This window comes from Lontra canadensis, unplaced genomic scaffold, assembly GCF_010015895.1.
Source record: "Lontra canadensis isolate GAN:19392208 unplaced genomic scaffold, GSC_riverotter_1.0 scaffold72, whole genome shotgun sequence".
Taxonomy (NCBI): domain Eukaryota; kingdom Metazoa; phylum Chordata; class Mammalia; order Carnivora; family Mustelidae; genus Lontra; species Lontra canadensis.
The window spans coordinates 8,883,488-8,903,523 of NW_022631066.1; the positions used below are offsets into that span (position 1 = coordinate 8,883,488).

Consider the following 20,036-nt stretch of genomic DNA (forward strand, 5'->3'; position numbering starts at 1 on the left):
CTCCTAACTTACCTAATAAATCACTGTGCTAGTTCCCTTTTATTATTGTCTCATGATCCTATCTCCCCCAATCCTCACCGCCTTTTTTTGATAGCTTCATTTTCTTCTTTACCTGTTATCTCCAGCTCCTTTCTCTCCTGGTCCAAATTTTATATTGAAGAAATGTTCAGTCCCTGTCATCTTCACACTTTTTCTCTTATGGGCATTTTATTCTCTCAACTTACTTTTATGTGGTTAATTTCAATGCGTATACTTCTATCCTACCTTTTTTTCCCCAACTCCTAATCTATCTCTAACAGCCTGTTAGTCTCAGTTGAGTATCCTGCTAGATGTGTTATATCTGTTATCAGACTTCTTTCATTTGACAGATGTTTATTGGGCATTGACTCCCTGCTAGGGATTGGAATTACAATGTGAGAAACAGTTTTTTTAAATGATTCCTCACCAGTACTGTGAAAAACAAATTGACACATTAATAATTCCATGCGGGCTCTGTTTTTAGGTGTTTATTTCTTGCATGCACAAAGCATGGGGGCAGTCAGGGAGGTAGAATAGAAGGTAGCCTGAATCTTGGGTTTGGTTTGGTTTGGTTTGTTTTTGGTGGAATCAAGGATAGACATTACATAGTAGGGACCCTGTGGTGGATATAGTGTCTTGGTGGATGTGGAAAAGTTTTCTAGAAGAAAAAGCTGTGTGAAGATTTTCTGAGCCATGGAAACAGCAAGTATAAAGGCATAATGAATTTGGGTGTAACACCACAAGGACTGTAAGGAGTTCAGTATTACTGCAGCATTTTATTTATGTAAAAAAGGCTCAGAATGTTAAGGCCCTTGTATTCTGTCCAAAAAAATAATTGCAGTTTCACTTGGTCAATATTAGAACAGAGCAAAAATTTTAGACAAGGTAATAATGAGATCTTTTGTTGACAAAGTTCCTTAAATTGAGGTAAGAGTTGTGTGAGAGGGAGTTGCTGGTAAGGTTGAAGACTGGAGTCAGGAAAACAAGAAAGAGTGGTTACTGAATGGTGAACCTAAGCTACGGCAGTAGCCAGGGAAATGGAAAAGAAAAAGACCATATTTAGAAGTGTGTTCTAAATTTGGAAATTTAAAAAGCACATTTAAGAGAAAGAACCACAAGTACTTTGTAGTTGATTAGATGTAGTAAAGAGCAGTGAGGGTAGGACTTAAGATGTCTGGCCTTTTATGGGTTTGGCTTTGACTATTCATTATTCTCCCCTCCCCCGTTTTTTATGCTCAAAACTTTTGATGCCTCCTCTTCCCTTTACAGCCAATAAACCATCATGTCTAGTTCTTACTTGAGCTTGTGTTTGAGATGATGTCCCCTCCCTCACCAGTGATTATGTCACTTCTTCATATTACTCCTTTTGGCTGTATCATGGCCTGTTTTGTGTTGTTTACAAGGCAGCAAGTGCAAAAATCTCATACTTGTTTGTATTGTCCTACAATATTTAGGCGTTCGTTAAATATTTGGATTTTTGACTAATGCCTTTAATCCTTAGAAATGGCCTTAATCTGATAGAACCAGTGGTTAAAGTTAGGTGAATAGCACAGTGACGGCAGTTATTCTTCGTTCTTTCAGGGCTGACGAAATGAAAATGCCCTAGTCTTGGACTTACATAGACTTCTGGGGATTTGGATGCCCTTTTGAGGAATTAAAAAAAATACCAGAAAATTCATTTTTAAGAAAAGAAGCTTCCTGCCCTCCTACTTTGACACTTTATTTTATCAGTACATGTTTAAATTACTGATATTTCTGGGAATGCACAATCAGAATTCTATTTTCTTCTGTTTCAGACCTTTTCTATATTTAATTGATATCTCTATCAACACTCATGTGTATGTCTTTAATACTAATAAGTTTTTTAAAAGGCCTAAGTAAATACTTCAGATACCTTAGCAGATGTGTTAAATCTGAATTTACTTCGGCCTGAAATTAAATTAATATTAACTCATAGGATTTAAAAATTTTCTCCTCCCTCCTACTGAAATTTAAACCTCTCTCAGTGCCCCTTGAGCTAACATGCCATAAGATCTATCACCTATGAGATAGTCAGTGCTCTGCATAGAGCCCAGGATAGAAAAGATACTCTTAGAGGAGCTCCTCTTATCATTATCATCTCATATGTTCTCTCACATCAAATCTGGGTAATTTTTTAGGAGAAAAGTTACTTAAATAAATGTGTTTTATTCATTTATATAAAAAATGTCAATTTACAAACTGTAATTTTCATTTTTAGTTTTTGAACTAAGTGAATTTTTTGGTTCCTTTAGGGCATTGAAAACATAAAAAACGAAATTGAAGATTCAAATGAACCTTTGATAGATCCTGTATATGGACATGGCAGGTAATTAACTAAAATCTGTTCTTTCCCTTCATGGACTTAAGTTTTTAGAAACTTGACTTTAAGATAATCTGAGTCAGATACTTTTGTCAGTGTTGGCAGCATAAAGTGTGTGGATTTGAGTAGTCTGTGCTTTCTGTGTGAAATGATCATTTCCACTTCAGGTTTATGTATGCATTGCATTTATCATGGCTCATACTTTCTTTAAAGATGACAACAGAATTTTACAAATTCTGCTTTATGTTCCACTTAATTTTTTAATGAATGCAATTGACTCATTTTGACTTAGAAATAAGTGTATCCTTACCTATTTGTAAATGCTTTCCTGCTTGAGGGAGATATTTTTTTCCTTATTTTTCTCTGAAACCCCCCCCCCCACCAAACTCTGTATAATTGTACTAAAATCAGTCAAACAGTGATAGTGAACCCACTCTGTTACATAAGTCCTTCTCTTTAGATCTTTGTGCCTCAAAGGTTAAAATTCAATGGTCCATCAAACAAAAAAATAATAATTACATATATATTTATAGATGATTATAAATATAAAGTAAGTTATTAGTCTAAGTAACTTTCTTCCCATCCATTTAAACATAATATCTTAGATAAATTTGTTAAATTTAGATGAACATATAGAACAATAGATACCATTGTGATGATACACTAAGTGATACATTTCGAAAGCTGTTGTTGAGCATATAAAATAAAAATGTAAGGTATTCCTAACTTTGTTTCTTAACAGACATAATGTAGAAGTCATTACTTTATGCTTTACCACGGGATCATTTGATGTGAAAACTAGTTTATTCGTGTTTTAATTACTTCTACATTTTTATTAATAGCCAAAGTTTAATTAACCTCCTACTGACGGGACATGCTGTTTCTAATGTGTGGGATGGTGATAGAGAATGCTCAGGAATGAGTAAGTATATTTTTTGCTGTCTTTACTCTTTGATGATGACTATTTCCCTAGAGTATGGTTGATTGTTATTCACCTACTTAATGGCTCTGTGTTACTAAGAGGTTAACATAAGTGCTTTAATATAGAAGAATCTTTCCCTGTTTTCAAGGCACTGTCACTTAGAGTGTGGAGTTTGAAGGCAGACAAACTTGGATTCAAATTCCAAGTGTTTAGACTTCAGTCAAGTTACTTCATCTACCTTTAGTTTTCTCTAGTATAAAATTGGGATTATATGACTTACTTCTTTAGAAAGTAATAAATAGATCTTTTAAATCTATAAATCTTGTATGTTTATGCAGTAATATCTGTAAGTCTCAGACACTACTGCATTTTCTTAAAATTGATAATTATAAGTAATGCAATTTGAAATATGAGTCTAGTGGTTTTTCCTATATTACATTTAGTGTGTATAATTTCTTCTGAAATGCTGGGCAGAATTAATGTTATCTGAGAACTTTAAGTGACCCCCCCCACCACCACCACACCTCCATTTCTGGTGTCAGTTATTTCTTTGCTACAACTTCGTACATTCCCAAGATCATTGAAGTGAAACACATTATTGGCCAATTTATCTAGTTAAGAGCTAAGATATAGTTCTGAGTAAAATTCCCTTCAGCTTATGACTGGGTCAGTTTAAATTCAATTATTTACTCATTCAACTTATATTAATTACTACATACCTCTTTTTGGAGTATGTAAAGCATAGGACAGGAAGCTTCTATATAGGAAGTCTCTATAGTTCATAGGGAAATTTATTTATTCTATGAGCTGAAACTTCACCAGATAGCAGAAGTAAATACTATGATTGAGCTGTTCTTTTTACTTCCATTTAAATGAGTGAATCTTGATCTTAAATTTGAATTATTCTCAAGTTTTAGAAATAGGTTTTGCTAATTAACAAAACAGGAAAGGATATAATATTAAGGGGGGGTGAAGGTCAGTAAAAATTTATAATTTCAGGTTTAAAGCACCCTAGCACAATCCAACCCTTCATTTTACTATTTAAGAAATGTAAGAACTACCTTCTCTCCCTCTACACATTAGATAAAATATGCACAATCATTCACTTAGTGTTTAGGTTAGAATGAGAACCTAGTTGTGCTGATTTCTGGCAAAGGACAAAAAACTTATGGACAAAGAAACTACAAATTTACCTTGCTCTGTTTTTTTAAATGAGCCCATTCCATTCTTGAACCTTACTTTGATTCAAAGCTGTAAAGGCACTTAATCCTCCCAGTTAAAGGTATGTCATTCTTTCTTCAGTAATACGCTCTCACCGTATGGCTTCTACACACCCTCTCTTTTTCCTTCTCCCTATGGTTTCTGGAGCCTGGAGTATCTTAGATCATCTCAGATGATCAAAGGAATATCCGGCTCCTGTTAAACTTGGGTTGAAGTATCTCATCCCACTTGTCCCTGTCTTTGCTGCTACTCATAATTCTACGGCTCATAATTCTTTCCACCCGGACTTTGATGGCATTTCTCTGGCTCTTGATCCTAGTTACCATGGTCCTCCTTTCTCCTCATTCTGCAGATTCTCCTAAGCCTCCCCTCTCAGAGCTAGGCTATTCTGCCTCCCTAGGCTTTTCCTCCCCTATCCTCCCATAGGCTTTTTTCTTGCCATGAATTTTTTACTTTCCCACTATCCAAGTTTTGGTTCTTGATGTGTACAAATTTATTCTTTTCTGTTGCTTGATACATTAGCTTTCAAAGCTGTTGTCTCGCTGTGAATTTTTTTTTCAGTATAGCTTAAATATCAAAACTAAGCAATTACTTGAATTATCTTGGAAAAGAAGGTAGTCGGGGCATATGTCTTTCATTTTCCCTTAATTGTTAGGAATTATTAGGAATTTGTTTTCAGTCACCAAACTTAATATACAAACAAAAAGTATAAGTAGGTGCTAGTTGTACAGTCCTTAGGCAAGTCACTTTACTTCTCCTAGCTTCAATTTACTTATTTATAAATATGGAGGTTTAATGCCTTCCTCAAAGGGATGTTCTGAAGGTTAAGATCAGATTTCTAAAATGCCTCAACTGGCCAATGGGGAGAACTCAGCTTTCCCTCAAAAACACACACACCTAGTTTGGGGAAATCAGAATGTGCACCCAAATAACCATAATGCAGTATGAAATGAAGCTTGTTGAAATAAAGTATTACAGAGGAAAGAGAAAACCTTTCCCACTATGTTTATGTTGGGGTAAGCAGAGAGACTCTAAATAGGAGTTAACGTTTTGATGGGGCAAGATGGAACAAGTGAGAGGGCATTTTGAGAAAACCGCAGGTTGTGTTTCGGGGCTGGAGACAGATCAGACTGATTAGACCCCTGATTTTTTTTTTTTTTTAAAGATTTTATTTATTTATTTGACAGAGATCACAGGTAGGCAGAGAGGCAGGCAGAGAGAGGAAGGGAAGCAGGCTCCCTGCTGAGCAGAGAGCCCGATGCGGGGCTCGATCCCAGGACCCCGGGATCATGACCTGAGCCGAAGGCAGAGGCTTCAACCCACTGAGCCACCCAGGCACCCCGAGACCCCTGATTCTTAATCCCGACTAAACATGACCACTCAGGGAGCTTAAAAATATGTCAGTGCTCAGGCCCCAGCAGAGAGTAAATAAATAAATTGGAATCTCTGAGTGGTGGAGCTTGGGCATGATAATTTTAAAATTATCCCAAGACGATTCTTATGTGGAGGCAGGTTTGAGGACCAGTGGATGAAAGCACTGTACCTGTGAAGGAGACTGGTAAGAGGAAGGATCCTAAACATGGGGCTAAGTAAGAACCCAGAGTCTCTTGAATACTCAGAAGCTTACATTTTAGTTGGCAGACATGAGGAAGACAGTCATTGAAGGCATTTGGAATGGAAGGAAAGAGAGAGCAACTAGTATTTATGTACTTGGGCTAAGTAGCGTTTTAGACTGCTGTATATTCTTAATGTTGGTAGATAAAAAGGTGAGCCTCGGGATTGAGTAAGTTGACCGGTGTCAAACAGCAAAGGCATAAACTGCTGTGTCCACACCCAGAGCTCGTGCTCATTCCACCGTAGCACGTGCCGCTGTACCGCTCTGCCTCTTGTCAGAGACCACAGCAGAGTGGAAGCTCATGAGGTGCCTGAGGGTAAAGTACATATGACTAGGAGGTTTTCAGATAAAGCTTATTAAACAAATGAACACATGAAGAAGCATGGCAAGTGGACTTTGAAACCAAATCACAGAAAGTAAATATTTTAGCCATGTAAGCAAGGAAATTTTACTGGTGAAAGAGGGAGAGAGGAACTGATTGCCAAGGCAAGAGATGGTGTGTGTAGGTTTTGTTTTAGGGGATAGAAATCACTTAAATTGTTTGTTGGCCAGGGGGAGGGAACCACCTTTAATCAAAGTAAATGGGGCCAGGAGTAACTGTAACCTTGGAAAGATGCATAGTTCTAAAACAGGAAGAAAGAACGTGCTGAGAAAAGAAAAAGGCATTTGAAGTGTGAAAGATTTAAATAGGGAGAAATTTTGAGATTTCAAAGTCTGCTGAGAATGAGTGGACCGAGGTGAAGTTGGAGGCGTATCAAGGAGAGAAAGGGTTTGAGTCTACTGCTTGAAGAAGGAATTAAAAAAAAATGGATCGTGGGAGAAATTTTTAAATGCGTAGTCAGCAGTAAGAGGGAGAGATGAGTTTACATAGAGTGATTTAGAGTGGATCCAACCACTAAGGCTTATAGTTAGGCTTTTTCCTGCCAGTAAGTATAGATCGGGCAGTTGGAGAGAAAATGAATATTATGTGTTACCCAGGAAAAACCAAGAAGGCTTAGTGAAAGATAAAGAGGGCATATTTCTTGCCTTTAATTCTTAAGGATGTCAATGCTTGATCTGTCATATATTTTTTATATACAAATAATATAACATGCAATAAACATTTTTCTCAGTTTGTCTTTGCCTTTAGTTTATGGTGAACATGTATATTAACATTTTTTACTGTTATAAACAAATACTGCAGTGAACATTTTTGTTTATAAATTTTTACATATTCAGGTATTCTTATAGGCTAGATTTCTAAAAATAGAATGTGTGATAAAAATTTAGGCGTGTTATATTTGTTACTAATAGCTTTATCAAGATAGAATTCACGTACCACACGTGTGATATTATTTAAAATTTATAATTCCATGGTATGTATGTATTTATTTTAATTCCATGGCTTTTAATACATTCTTAGAGTTATGTGACCGTCACCAGATCAGTATTAGAACATTTTTTTATCAGTCCAAAAAAATACCCTTGTGCTCATTTGCAGCCACTCCCCATCATTGCCTTGCCCTTCAGCTCCTAGCAACAATCTGTTTTCTGTCTCCGTAGATCTGCCAAAACTGGGGATTTTTTATAAATAGAATCATGTAATATCTGGTCTTCTATGACTGGCTTCTTTTACTTGGCATGTTTTCAAGGTTCAGCCATGTTTTAGCATATGCCAGGACTGTACTCCTTTTAATTGGTGAATATATCCCACTTAGTAGAGAGACCATATTTTATGTATTCCTTCATCTGTTGATGGGCATTCAGCTTGTTTCCACTTGGCCGTCCTGAATGATGTGGTTAGGAACATTTATGTAAAAGTTTTTGTGAGGATGTATGTTTTAATTTTGCTTTGGTATCTACCTAAGAATGAAAATCCTGGGTCATATGATACCTCATCTATTTAGAACATCTGTAAACCTGATAGATAAAGCCAGATTACCTTCTAAGATCAGCCTTACCAACTGCTAATATATCAACTTTGCTTTTAAAAACTTAACTGTTTTCCTGTATCCTGGCCACACTCAGAACTGTCCATCTTTAATATGTCATTTACTGATAATTCACATTTCTCTGATTCCTCCTGAGCCTCTGATCATCTTTTTGTGTGTTTGTCAGCTTTTAGTATTTTCTCTTCTGGGAATTGCTTCTTTCTAGCTTTTGGCATTTTGAGGGGAAAGGTTACTATCTTTTCACAGTTGCTAAGAACTCTATTCTTTCTTTGTTTTAAAAATGTGATGCAAATATTTTCCCTCAGCCTTTTCTGTCTCTTAACTTTGTTAATGGGTGTCTATTATCATCTCGGAGGTTGTCATTTTTAGAAAGATAATCATTTCATCTTTTCTGTTATGGGTTTTGTTTTTTAGTTTTTTTCTTGAAACAGTTTTGTATTTCGCCACAAGATTAAACTAATATTTCCTAATATTTTCTTCAAATTATTTTGTAGGCTTTTTTTAATGTTTAATTCTTTAATTCACTTGGATTATTTATTTGTGAGTAGTATGAGATAGAGATCTACTTTTTTACTTTTTCCCAAGGAACTGCCTAATATTCCTAACTTGTCATTTTTCCACTGACACACCTACAGATTTTCCCATATGTGTGAAACCTTCTTTGTACTCTTCTGTTCCACTTATCTGTTTGTGAGTTCTTATGCCAAAACTACCTTATTGCCTAGTTTCATGTTCTTTGATATTTGTCAGCATGTTTCCTATGATTATTATAATAAAAATATTATAATGTAAAGTTATTATAGACATTTTTATTTTCTAGTCCAGTTGAACTTTTTTTAATTTTTAAAGTTGCAGTTTTAAGAAATTTGTAAGAATTCGAATGAGTTATGTTAAATTTGTAGATTATTTTAAAGAAGTGCCGTCTTTAGTGTAGTAAGTCTTCCCATTTAGATTGGGCTTTTTTGTACCTTTCAATGAAAGTATATAGTGTTGATCATATGGGTTCTGTAGTTTCCGAATCCAGGTATTTTAGTCTACCTCAACTGTTAAAACTATCTTTAGCTTCTGCAATAGAATACAGATAAACCTGCAGTAGAACTCGTCACCTAATTTCATTTTTGCCCACCCGCTATCTTTTACAGCAGCTAGTAGGATATTTTTAAAAACTAAGTCAGATCATGACAGTTTCTCACTTAAAACCATTCAATGACTTGGTTCCCCATGCACGTCAACTCCTGTCTACTGCCATCTGCCTTTACTACTGCATGTCTTTTGAGCTGAGATTTTCTTTGCTTTGTTTGCTTATAGATCAGTTTTTCAGTGGCTTCTTTCCTACCTTTAAGGTATTCTGTTGTATTTGTGCCCTGTGTTATTTTATGTATTGAACATTTACTGTTTACATTTATTTGATTATTTGAATGTTTTCTTCATTTTATGGGATTGACATAGAGTTAGCTCTTACAAATCAGAAACCCAGAGCTTCCTTTCTTTTTCCTCTTTAATAGAAATCATTATCACAGTCCATCCAGGCTACAGTTAAATAGTTCGTTGAATGTTCATGAACTTACGATACACAGACACTAAGAGACTCTGAACCGAAAATTAAGATCATTTTGAAATTTTAATATTTTTTAAGTAATGTGAATTGCAATTAAGTGGTTAGGTGGTATATAAATTTGAAGTGTTTGGTTTATCAAAATTTGAGGAAAAAGTCAGAAGTGCTTCTTTTCTCTATATTTTATTACTATAAAAATAGATATAACTAGCTGGACTTAAGTTGCCAGAAGCAATACAGGACTTCCAGTTAAATTTATTTGCAGATAAATAATTTTTAGCATAAGTATGTTCCATTCAATATTTGGAATATAATTTTACTAAATACTGGTTTTTTTTATCAGAAATTTAAATTTAACTGGGCATTTTGTGTTTTTATTTGCTAAATTGGTCTATCCTAGCTATATGTCAACTCTGTAGCAACCTGACTTCTTAGGAATACAATAACCAGTAAATGGGTTTAAGAAGCTCTTCACTTTCAAAAATAGATTTCACAAAGTTCATAGCTCAAATTGTGTGTGTGTGTGTGTGTGTGTGTGTGTGTGTATATATGTAATTTATGTATCAGTGACATAATCAAGTCTTTCTCAGTATCCTACTGCTTTTTAGTTTAGCTAGTCTAACATTCCTGCAACTAAGTTCATTTTAAATTTATCTAACGACAGATTTTTTTTCCCTTACTTACTCAAGGACCCCATATAATTTCATCCTAGCTTACTTCTCAACCATCAGAAATCTATGCTTGAAGAAAATTGTGCCAGTTGCTTTTATTTCTTTGTTTGTGCTACTCCTTTTGCCAAAGACCTATATCCCTCTCATCTGTGCCTGTGCAGTCATTCACTGCCTACTTCACAGGCCATCCCTCCAAGGAGAGCTTCCTGATTCTCGGGGCTGAAAGTGATCTATCCTTACCTCTGAGCATTTTGTTTTCATGGCACTTACCACATTCTACTTTGATGCCTACTGTTTAAGGGGGGGGATGGGATTTTTTTAATTGTAGTAAGAACATTTAGCATAAGATCTACCCTCATAATGATTCTTTTTAAGTCAAGTTACAGAATTAACTATAAACACAAAGTTGTACAGCAGATATCTAGAACTCAGTCACCTTACATGACTGCAACTTTATCTGTTCAATAGCAACTCCCCATTTCCTCCTCCTTCCAGCTCCTGGCAACCATCATTCTGCTCCACTTGTTTGAATTTGACTATCTCAAATACCTCATCTAAGTGGAATCATGCAGTATTTCTCCTTCTCTGACTTCTATATTTCACTTAGCATAATGTCCTAAAGGTTCATTCCTGTTGCCATGTATGATAGGATTTTCTTCTTAAGCCTGAATATAATAGTCCATCATACATATATTCCATAATTTCCTTATCCAGCCATTCGTTGCTGGACTTGTAGATTGTTTCAACATCTTGGCTGCTGTAAGTACTGCTGCAGTGAGCATGGGAATGCAAATATCTCTTTTGAGATTCTGATTTCAGTTCTTTTGGACTGAATACCCAGAAGTGGAATGGCTCTGTCACATGGTAGATGTATTTTTAAGTTTTTGAGGAACCTCCATACTGTTTTCTATAGTTGCTATACCATTTTACATTCCCATCAACAGTGTATAAAGGTTCCAGTTTCTACATATATCCTCACCAACAACTTAAGACTTTTTTTCTTTCTTTTTTTTTTTTTTTTTTTAATACTGGCCATCCTAACAGGTGTGAGGTAATACCTCTGTTGGGTTTTAATTTGCAACTCTTATGATTAGTGATGTTGAGCATCTTTTCATATATTTTTGGCCATTTATATGTATTCTTTGGAGAAATGTCTGTGCATGTTCTTTGCCCAATTTTTAATTGGGTTATTTTGGGTTTTTGCAGTTGAGTTGTAGGAGTTCCTTACCTATTTTGGTCCTTAACCTCTTATCAGATACATGGTTTGCAAAAAGAATCTTGCCAGCTTCATCTTTGTAGTCCCCATGGTAGCTTTGTATTTTTGCACTCTGCAGCATTGTTGGTGTTTTTGGGGTTTTTTTTGTTTGTTTTTTGTTTTTTCCAATACTTGACACTCAGGGTATGCTTCTTAAATGCAGTGCAGTTATCTGGTGTCCAAGTTAGCATCAAATTTAAAAGGCCCAAATGGGCCTTCTATAGATGTACTGACAGCAGTGAGAAGAGACAGCTGAAGTGGAAGAGAAGAAAAGGGGAGGCAAACAGGAATATAAAACTTTGCATATATATTTATGATCTCACTGACTGAAGCAGATAGGGTTGATAGGGAATCAACATGATTATAAGAAAACAAAGTTAGAAAATTCTAAAATAGGGGCGCCTGGGTGGTTCAGTGGGTTAAGCCTCTGCCTTTGGCTCAGGTCATGGTCCCAGGGTCCTGGGATCGAGCCCTACATCGGGCTCTCTGCTCAGCGGGGAGCCTGCTTCCTCCTCTCTCTCTCTCTCTCTCTCTGCCTGCCTCTCTGCCTACTTGTGATCTCTGTCTGCCAAATAAATAAATAAAATCTTAAAAAAAAAAGAGAGAGAATCTTAAAAAAAATAAATAAAAATAAAATTTAAATAGATGATATTCTAAAGAAATAGTTTAAATAACACCATTTAAACTACATATTTAAATATGTGCTTACTGACCTAATCTGAATAATTCATTACCCAAGAATTATGAACAGCTAGTTTTCTATAGTTAATAGCATGATATTATTATAAATATACTATTTTAGGTATTTGTTTAAAATTCCAAGGCAGTAGATGGTGCAGTATCTAATCATAACACTAGGTGGTGGTGTCCGATTTTAAGAAATTGAAGTGTGGAACTGTTTCTCAACATACATATTCTTTGACCTTAAAATCATTTAGTGCTTAAATCTCAGAAGAAAGAGGAAGGAATAATTAATAAAGCGATAGAGTACCATTTCTACTTACTAGGGTTACTCACCCCTACTCTCTTTTCTTCCTTTGAATGCTATAATCCAATTATTCACATGTTGTTTTGTCTCGTGCTGTTGACATTTGTATTTGTTTTGTTTTGGGTTTTGCATTTTTTGTGGGGCTTTTTTGTTTGGTTTTGTTTTTGTTTTTGCTCTTGTCACTTTTAAAATGATTGAAGATCTTGGGGGCACCTGGATAGCTCAGTCAGTTAAGCATCCAACTCTTGATCTTGGCACAGGTCAGGATTTCAGGGTCATGAGATCAGGCCCCACTGGGCATGGAGTCTCCTTAAGATTCTCTCTCTTTCTCTACCCTTACACCTCAGGCATGATGTCTCTCTCAAAAAGTTTTTTTAAAAAGTAAAATAAATGATTCAAAATCCCAAAGAGCTTTGGATTATATGAGTTATAAGCAAATAATGATCAGTATTTTTCTTCTTAGAAATTATGACTGAGGGGTGTCTGGGTGGCTCAGTGGGTTAAAGCCTCTGCCTTTGGCTCAGGTCATGATCCCAGGGTCCTGGGATTGAGCCCCACATCGAGCTCTCTGCTCAGCAGGGAGCCTGCTTCCCCTCTCTCCCTGTCTGCCTCTCTGCCTACTTGTGATCTCTGTCTGTCAAATAAATAAATAAATAAAACCCAATAAATAAATAAATAAATAATTTTTTAAGAGAATAAATAAATAAAAAACAAAAGAAATTACGACTGAGAAATTTAAAAAGGTGTGTTAACTCATTTGAAAATAATAATACACCCATTACATGTTAATAAAAACATAGTAAATATTTTTTCTTTTTTTTAATTTCTTTTTATTTTTTAAGATTTTATTTGAGACCGCGCACGCAAGCGGAGACAGTGGGAGAGGGAGAGGCAGACTCCCACTGAGCAGGGAGCCCAATGCAGGGCTCGATTCCAGAACCCTGGGATCATGACCTGAGCTGAAGGTAGACACTTAACAACTGAGCCACCCAGGCGCCCCTGAAAAGTAACTTTTCTAAAATGAGAAGAAAATTAGAAGAGTGACTCTGTAAGTCCCTTCAATGTCTAGGTTATTAGTGGAAATTCTCTTACATATTTATAGATTCAATCTTTTGAGGTGGAACAAACATATCATTGGACCTCTGGAAAACTTCACTCTACATTCGTGAAAGCTTAAGAGAAAAAAGCAATGTCTTTCTAGTGGAAATCATTTTGATTTCATGTAGTCTCTAAAAGGGTCTTGTGGACCCTTAAGAATCCTAAAACACAATTTGAGAACTATTATTATACCTCCCGAGTACCTGTAAGAAGCTAGTGAAAAAAATAGAAACTCTATGTATAATTACATACACATTCTATTAATTTTGGATTTGTAATCCAAAAGATTCAACAGCCAGTTCATAGCTTATACCATCTGAATGTTGTGTTTAAGATTACCTAGCATGACTAAGAATTGATGATATTACATTAATTAGAAAAACACAGTATCTTAATGGAAAAATGGACAAAACATGACCAGATGGTAAAAAGGAAACCAAGTTATAAATACGTTTTATTTATAGTGGGCATAATTTTTAACCAGAAAAAAATGCTTTTTAAAAATAAATCCCTAGATTACTATTATAGTTCCATTTAATATATGTTAGCTGAAAGCGATAGTCTATAAAACACTCGATTATCATTATAATTACATCTCTGTTGTGGAATAATCTACTCTTCATTTTCTGAGCTTTGTCTGTTCTTTATTACCCACATGCATGCCCTCAATTCTCCTCTCTATGCTGATGATTCCCAAAGCTCTGTATCCAACCTTGATCTCTCTTCTTTGTGATTCTCAGCCTTACTTCCAGTTGTGAATCCATCTCTCACTAGAAGTCCTGAAATTTTCTCCATCCCAGCTTGTCTAAAACCAAAGTCATGTTCTTTATTCCTACCACTTTGGGACTTCTTAATTTTTCCTTTTAGTTAATCACCATTTATCAGGGTCCCCAGACTAGAAACCTTTGAAGAAAGGTTTGACATATTCAAACATTAAATACATAGATTTTTTTTCATACTTTGTTGTTTCCTCCACCTTGATATTTCTTCATATTCTCTTCTCAGTGACCTGGAAAATTCTTACATATGCTTAAAGATTCAACTCAGATGTTGTTCCTTTTCTTTTTCTTTCTTTCTTTCTTTCTTTCTTTATTTATTTATTTTTTACTTTTTTAAAGATTTATTTAGGGATACCTGGGTGCCTCAGTGGGTTATGCATCTGTCTTCAGCTTAGGTCATGATCCCAGCATCCTGGGATCAAGCCCCACATCGGACTCTCTGCTAAGCAGGGAGCCTGCTTCTCCATCTCCCTCTGTGATCTCTCTCACTCTCGTTCTCTCTCAAGTAAGTAAATAAAATCTTTATTAACAAATTTATTTAGGGGCACCTGGGTGGCTCAGTGGGTTAAAGCCTCTGCCTTCAGCTTGGGTCATGATCCTGAGGTCGGATCAAGCCCCGTACCGGGCTCTCTGCCTAGCAGGGGGCCTGCTTCCTCCTCTGTCTGCTTCTCTGCCTACTTGTGATCTCTGTCAAATAAATAAAATCTTTTAAAAAATAGATTTATTTATTCATTTGACAGAGCTGGAGGGGACAGAGGGAGAGAGAATCCTCAAGCAGACTCCCCCATGAGCAGAGAGCCCCATGTGGAGCTCAACCCACAACCCATGAGATCATGACCTGAGCCAGAATTAAGAGTTGGATGCTCAACCAACTGAGCCACTTATGTGCCCCTCATATGTTGTCACTTCTGTATATCTTCCCTAATACACTAAGCAGATGTTCTTTTATCATAAGATAAAGTGTGTATGGGGAACCTGGGTGGCTCAGTTGGTTGGGGGGTTGGACTCTTGGTTTTGGTTCAGGTTGTGATCTCAGGGTCATGGGATGCCCAGGCACTCCCACCCCGATCCTGCATCGGACTCTGTGCTCAGTATGGAGCTTGCTTGAGATCCTCTCTCTGCCCCAACCCCTCATGGGTCTGCTCACTCTTGCTCGCTCTCAAATAAATAATGAAATCTTTTTTTAAAAAAGTACAGTGTGTGTGTGTGTGTGTGTGTGTGTGTAAGCATGTGTAAACAGAGAAAAGACACACATCTTTTCTTCTGTCTTTCTTGATAAACTTAGCATTTGTAAGGCAGACACCTTGTTCCATTTGTCTTTATTTCCCGAGTCTTAAGCACGCTATTTATAGGAGAAATGAATGGTATCAAATACCCCTGTTTTAAATATTGTGCAAGTAAGTTCATTGCTATCCAGTGATAAATTTTACAAATTAAGATGAGCATGTTCATTTGTTTAAGTCAAAGTCAATTCAAGTTAGCTTTTCTGCATGGATATTATTATCTCTTTCTTCTTCATTTTTGCCAGGAATTCCTTGGGTTTCAGAGGGGATGATGTCTTCATTTTAAAAGTTAAAGTTGAATATAAGGTTTTCTAAGTACATTTAATGTATATCTGAAGCATCACATCACCCACCACAAACGTGATCTAATGGTATTTTATATTAAGTAGTAATATAATGATAATTTGATGCAACCACTCAACAATAAATATGTGTGAGGTTTTAAAGTATACTTTTGGGGAAAAGTAAAAATTTTGGTGCAAAATATATATATGTATACATCTATATATAAGTAGTTTTCAGATTTATGTCTGTTAATGCAGTACAAACTTCTCTTTTTAGAACTTCTTGGTATACATGAACAAGCAGCTGTAGGATTCTTAACATTAATGGAAGCTTTAAGATACTGTAAGGTAAGTTGATTTTAATGGTACGTTTCAATCCTTTTTACTCACATGTCCACTGTTGTGGACAGTATTTTCTTCTATGACAACATATAGCTTACTGCTGTTACTATGTACTTCTTAATTCTTTCCTGATCTCCTTTCTCAAACTGACAGGCATATTAAGGGCAGAGTTAAGTTGGCTGATCATGCTGAGTTTCCTATTCATGAGGTTTGTTCCTTTTTAAGGGTAGAGGGCAGAACCCGATAAAAAACAGTTTATAAAAATAGAGACACCTATAATTGAAAGTAAATATATTTTTTTGTAAACCAAGAGAAGAGAATGTATTGTTTCTTCCTCATAACAGTATGCTTCATGGAAAAAAATATTGCTAGATGCCTGAAGTTTTAACTTTTGTTTGTTCCATCTGAAAAACGATTTCACACTCAAAAACAAATTCCAAGCATTTCATAGCATTAAATTCTTTAGCACATGGGCTAAGGTTAGAAACTGCCATGAACCTCTCATTTATTGATAAAAATTTCATTGTTTTCCTGCATCATCTGAAATAACTATTGGATGTTCCAAATAGTTTTAAATGGGATTCAAATCATTAGTGATTTATACTTAATGAGATGGCCTGATTTTGGAGAAAGGAAGTAGTAGATCCAATTTTCTTTTCCATTTTAGAATGTTGGGTCTGTAGCAGTAGTTCTGGTGATGGTGATTTAATAAAATAACAGTGTCTTGCCCTCTTTCTTTTCTTTTTTCCTTTAACTGGAAGTGTTCCTCTTTCATGACAACACTTGGAAAGGAGTGATATGGGTATGATAATCAGATAGGTTTCATCCTGTCCTTATCCATTAGTAGGGATCGTATTGTATCAAAGTAGTAACTCTTTTATTTTCTGTGTCTTTAATTTATAAGCTAACGCTGTTCTGAAGGAGCCTGGCAGCCAGAGCATCAGGCTGCATCCCATTCTCCCAAGAAACACACACAAAAGTCATTGATCCTAAAAGTGTGTGTGCATGCATGTGTGCATGTGTGCACACATACAAATGACAACTACATAGAGGTGATGAATATGTTAATGATATGTTAATTACAATAACATTAATATGTTAATGATGAATATGTTAATGATTTTGGTGATCTTTTCACAGTGTATACATCTACAAAAACATGAAGTTGCACGCTTTTAATATATACAGTGTTCATATGTGAAAGATATTTTAATAAGGCTGTTTTTTATAAAGCGTGTGTGTGTTTTGCAGGAGGATCGGGTGTGGAGATGAGACTGTGAAATCTTCACTGTGTAGCCTGTAATTCCCTGATCTAGATCCTGTCTATCCCTCTTCAATTGCTTTGCCCTGTCCACTGCTGTGCTCTAGCTCTGCTGGTTTCCTGCCAGATTCTCAAACATACCCAGGCTCTTTCCTGCCTGATAAGACTTCATACTTGCTGTCATTTCTGCCTGGAATACTCCAGTTTGTAAATGGATGGCTCCCTCTCCCCATCAGGTCCTACTTAAAGTGGTACCTCAAAGACCTTTTCCTCAGCCATTCCTTCAGTGACTCTTTTTCACAATTTCATAGCAATAATCACTCTATAAAGATCTTTTCTGTTTAATTTTTTATTAATCTTGAATTTGCTTTTTTATTGTTATCCCCAGTGGATTATAGACTCTCTGAAGCCAGTGAACATTGTTTTTCTGGGTACATATTCAGTGTTCAGTAAACATTTGGTTGAATGAATGGCCAATTTAACCAGAATTGTAAGCTTTTCTAAATCATGCTTTTGCTTTTCTTTAGCTGTTAGGAAGAACAGGGGAATGAATGCCTGTTTTCCTCCTAAGGTCTTAGTGGGAAAACAGTACTGGCTGTATATTCTCCTATTACATATTGCTTTAGTGTTCTAGCAGTAACTGGTATTTTTAAGATTTAAAGATTGTTTTAACGGCAGGACAAAATACAGTGGTACTCGGATAGATGAAAGGCAGAACTGTCTATTACTTACACCTCCAAACAAGGGAAGGCTACCAGACAGGGCCACAGCGGGGATTATACTGGTGGACAGTGCAACAGTGAGGTGCGACCATAGGTGGCAGCTTTGGTATGGGTGTTGGGATGGAGTTAGCTAGGTTTCATGGCCTCTGCTTGGATTGGAAAATTTCAGTGAGCTCTAAGACTTAGGGCTGTTTCTTCTTGTCTGACACCTAGCTGCAGGGAGCTTAGAGCCATACACAGTGACCCAGAGTGTGGGAGACCTGGAAGGGAAGTGGTTGGGATGGTGTGATTATAGCTTTTGGAAAAACTATTGGTTACCCTGGTGTGTTCATCTGTACATAACTATAGATGTCCCTCTGAAAACCTGTATACATTTACTTTTCACCAAACATTTAGAGAAAAGTATTAAGGAAATCATTGTGTTTGTATTAGTTTTGTGAATCTGAACATTTCCCTGTTAATATCGTAGCAACTTGCTCTCTAAAAATTAACATTTTCATATCATTTTGACTCTCTGTGTTCATTAACACAAATGAAAGTCTCTTTACACACACAGTGAAGAGGATGACGCTGAATGCTTTTGATGGTGCCCCCCCTCTTTTTAAAGATTTTATTTCAGAGATGCAGAAGAAAGCACATGAGTTGGGGGGAGGGGCAAAGGTAGAGGGAGAAGCAGACTCCCCACTGAGCGGGGAGCCCATTGCCAGGCTTAGTCCCAGGACTGGGGATAATGACCTGAGCTGAAGTTAGACACTTAACTGACTGAGCCACCCACCTTTTTTTTTTTTTTTTTTTAATAGCTAACTCACATAAAACTCACCATTTTAAAGTGTGCTGTTCAGTGATTTTTCACAAGGTTGTACAACCATCACCACTTACCTAATTTCAGAATGTTTTTCTTAACTCTCACAAGATACTCTAAACCCATAAGTGGTCACTTCCTCACTCCTCCCCAGCTTCTGGCAGCTTTATTTCTCAAATTTGCCCGTTCTGGACATTTCATCTAAATGGAATTGTACAATGTGTAGCCTTTTGTGTCTGGCTTCTTTAACTTAGCATAACGTCTTCAGTGTTCATTCTTGTTTGAACTTATATTAATACTTTGTTCTGTTTATGACCAAATATTCTGTTGTATTATATGCCGGTTTTGTTTATCTGTTCATCACCTGAGGGATATTTGGATTGTTTCTGCTTTTGTGCTACTAGAATAACACTGCTAGAAACATGCATGTGTATAAATTTTTTGTGAACATGTTTTCATTCCTGTTGGACATATACCCAGCAGTGAAATTGCTTGTCATATAGTGATTATGTGCTTAATTTGCTGAGGAGCTGTCAGCCTGTTTTTCCAAAGTGGCTGCATTATTTATGCACTCTTACTTATTTATATTAGTGTAAGACACTTAGTGAGTTCATTCATTTATCTTTTGATCCTTCTATGTATTATACTCATATTTTACTTCTACCTTAATCAAATACACACAAACACACACTCATTTTCTAAAAGGAAAATTAAATAATCACTAAATTTTTCACCACAAGAGGCAGCTACCACATGAGGAGTCAGAAAGCCTGAGTTTTAATCCCAACTCTGTACTAGTTACCTGTTTGAAATCAGACAAGGCACTGATCCTTTATATTTCTGTTTCTGATGTAAAATTGAAGGACTTGTGCTGAGCACCTCTAAAATCCCTTCTACTATGAACCTGTGATCAGACCTTTTCCTTTGTCTTTGTCCTTTGCTCTTATT

General features: G+C 36.1%; 1 protein-coding gene across 5 annotated transcripts in view; it reads left to right on the forward strand.

Annotated features, from left to right (window-relative positions):
* MINDY3 (MINDY lysine 48 deubiquitinase 3) overlaps positions 1-20,036 on the forward strand; it is an 84,348-nt gene that overhangs the window by 23,997 nt on the left and 40,315 nt on the right. For all 5 annotated transcript variants that reach the window (XM_032880911.1, XM_032880912.1, XM_032880913.1 and 2 more), the window contains 3 exons: positions 2,292-2,365; positions 3,202-3,281; positions 16,239-16,309. In XM_032880911.1, coding sequence (XP_032736802.1) covers positions 2,292-2,365; positions 3,202-3,281; positions 16,239-16,309 — 225 coding nt within the window. The remainder of the gene's footprint in view (positions 1-2,291; positions 2,366-3,201; positions 3,282-16,238; positions 16,310-20,036) is intronic.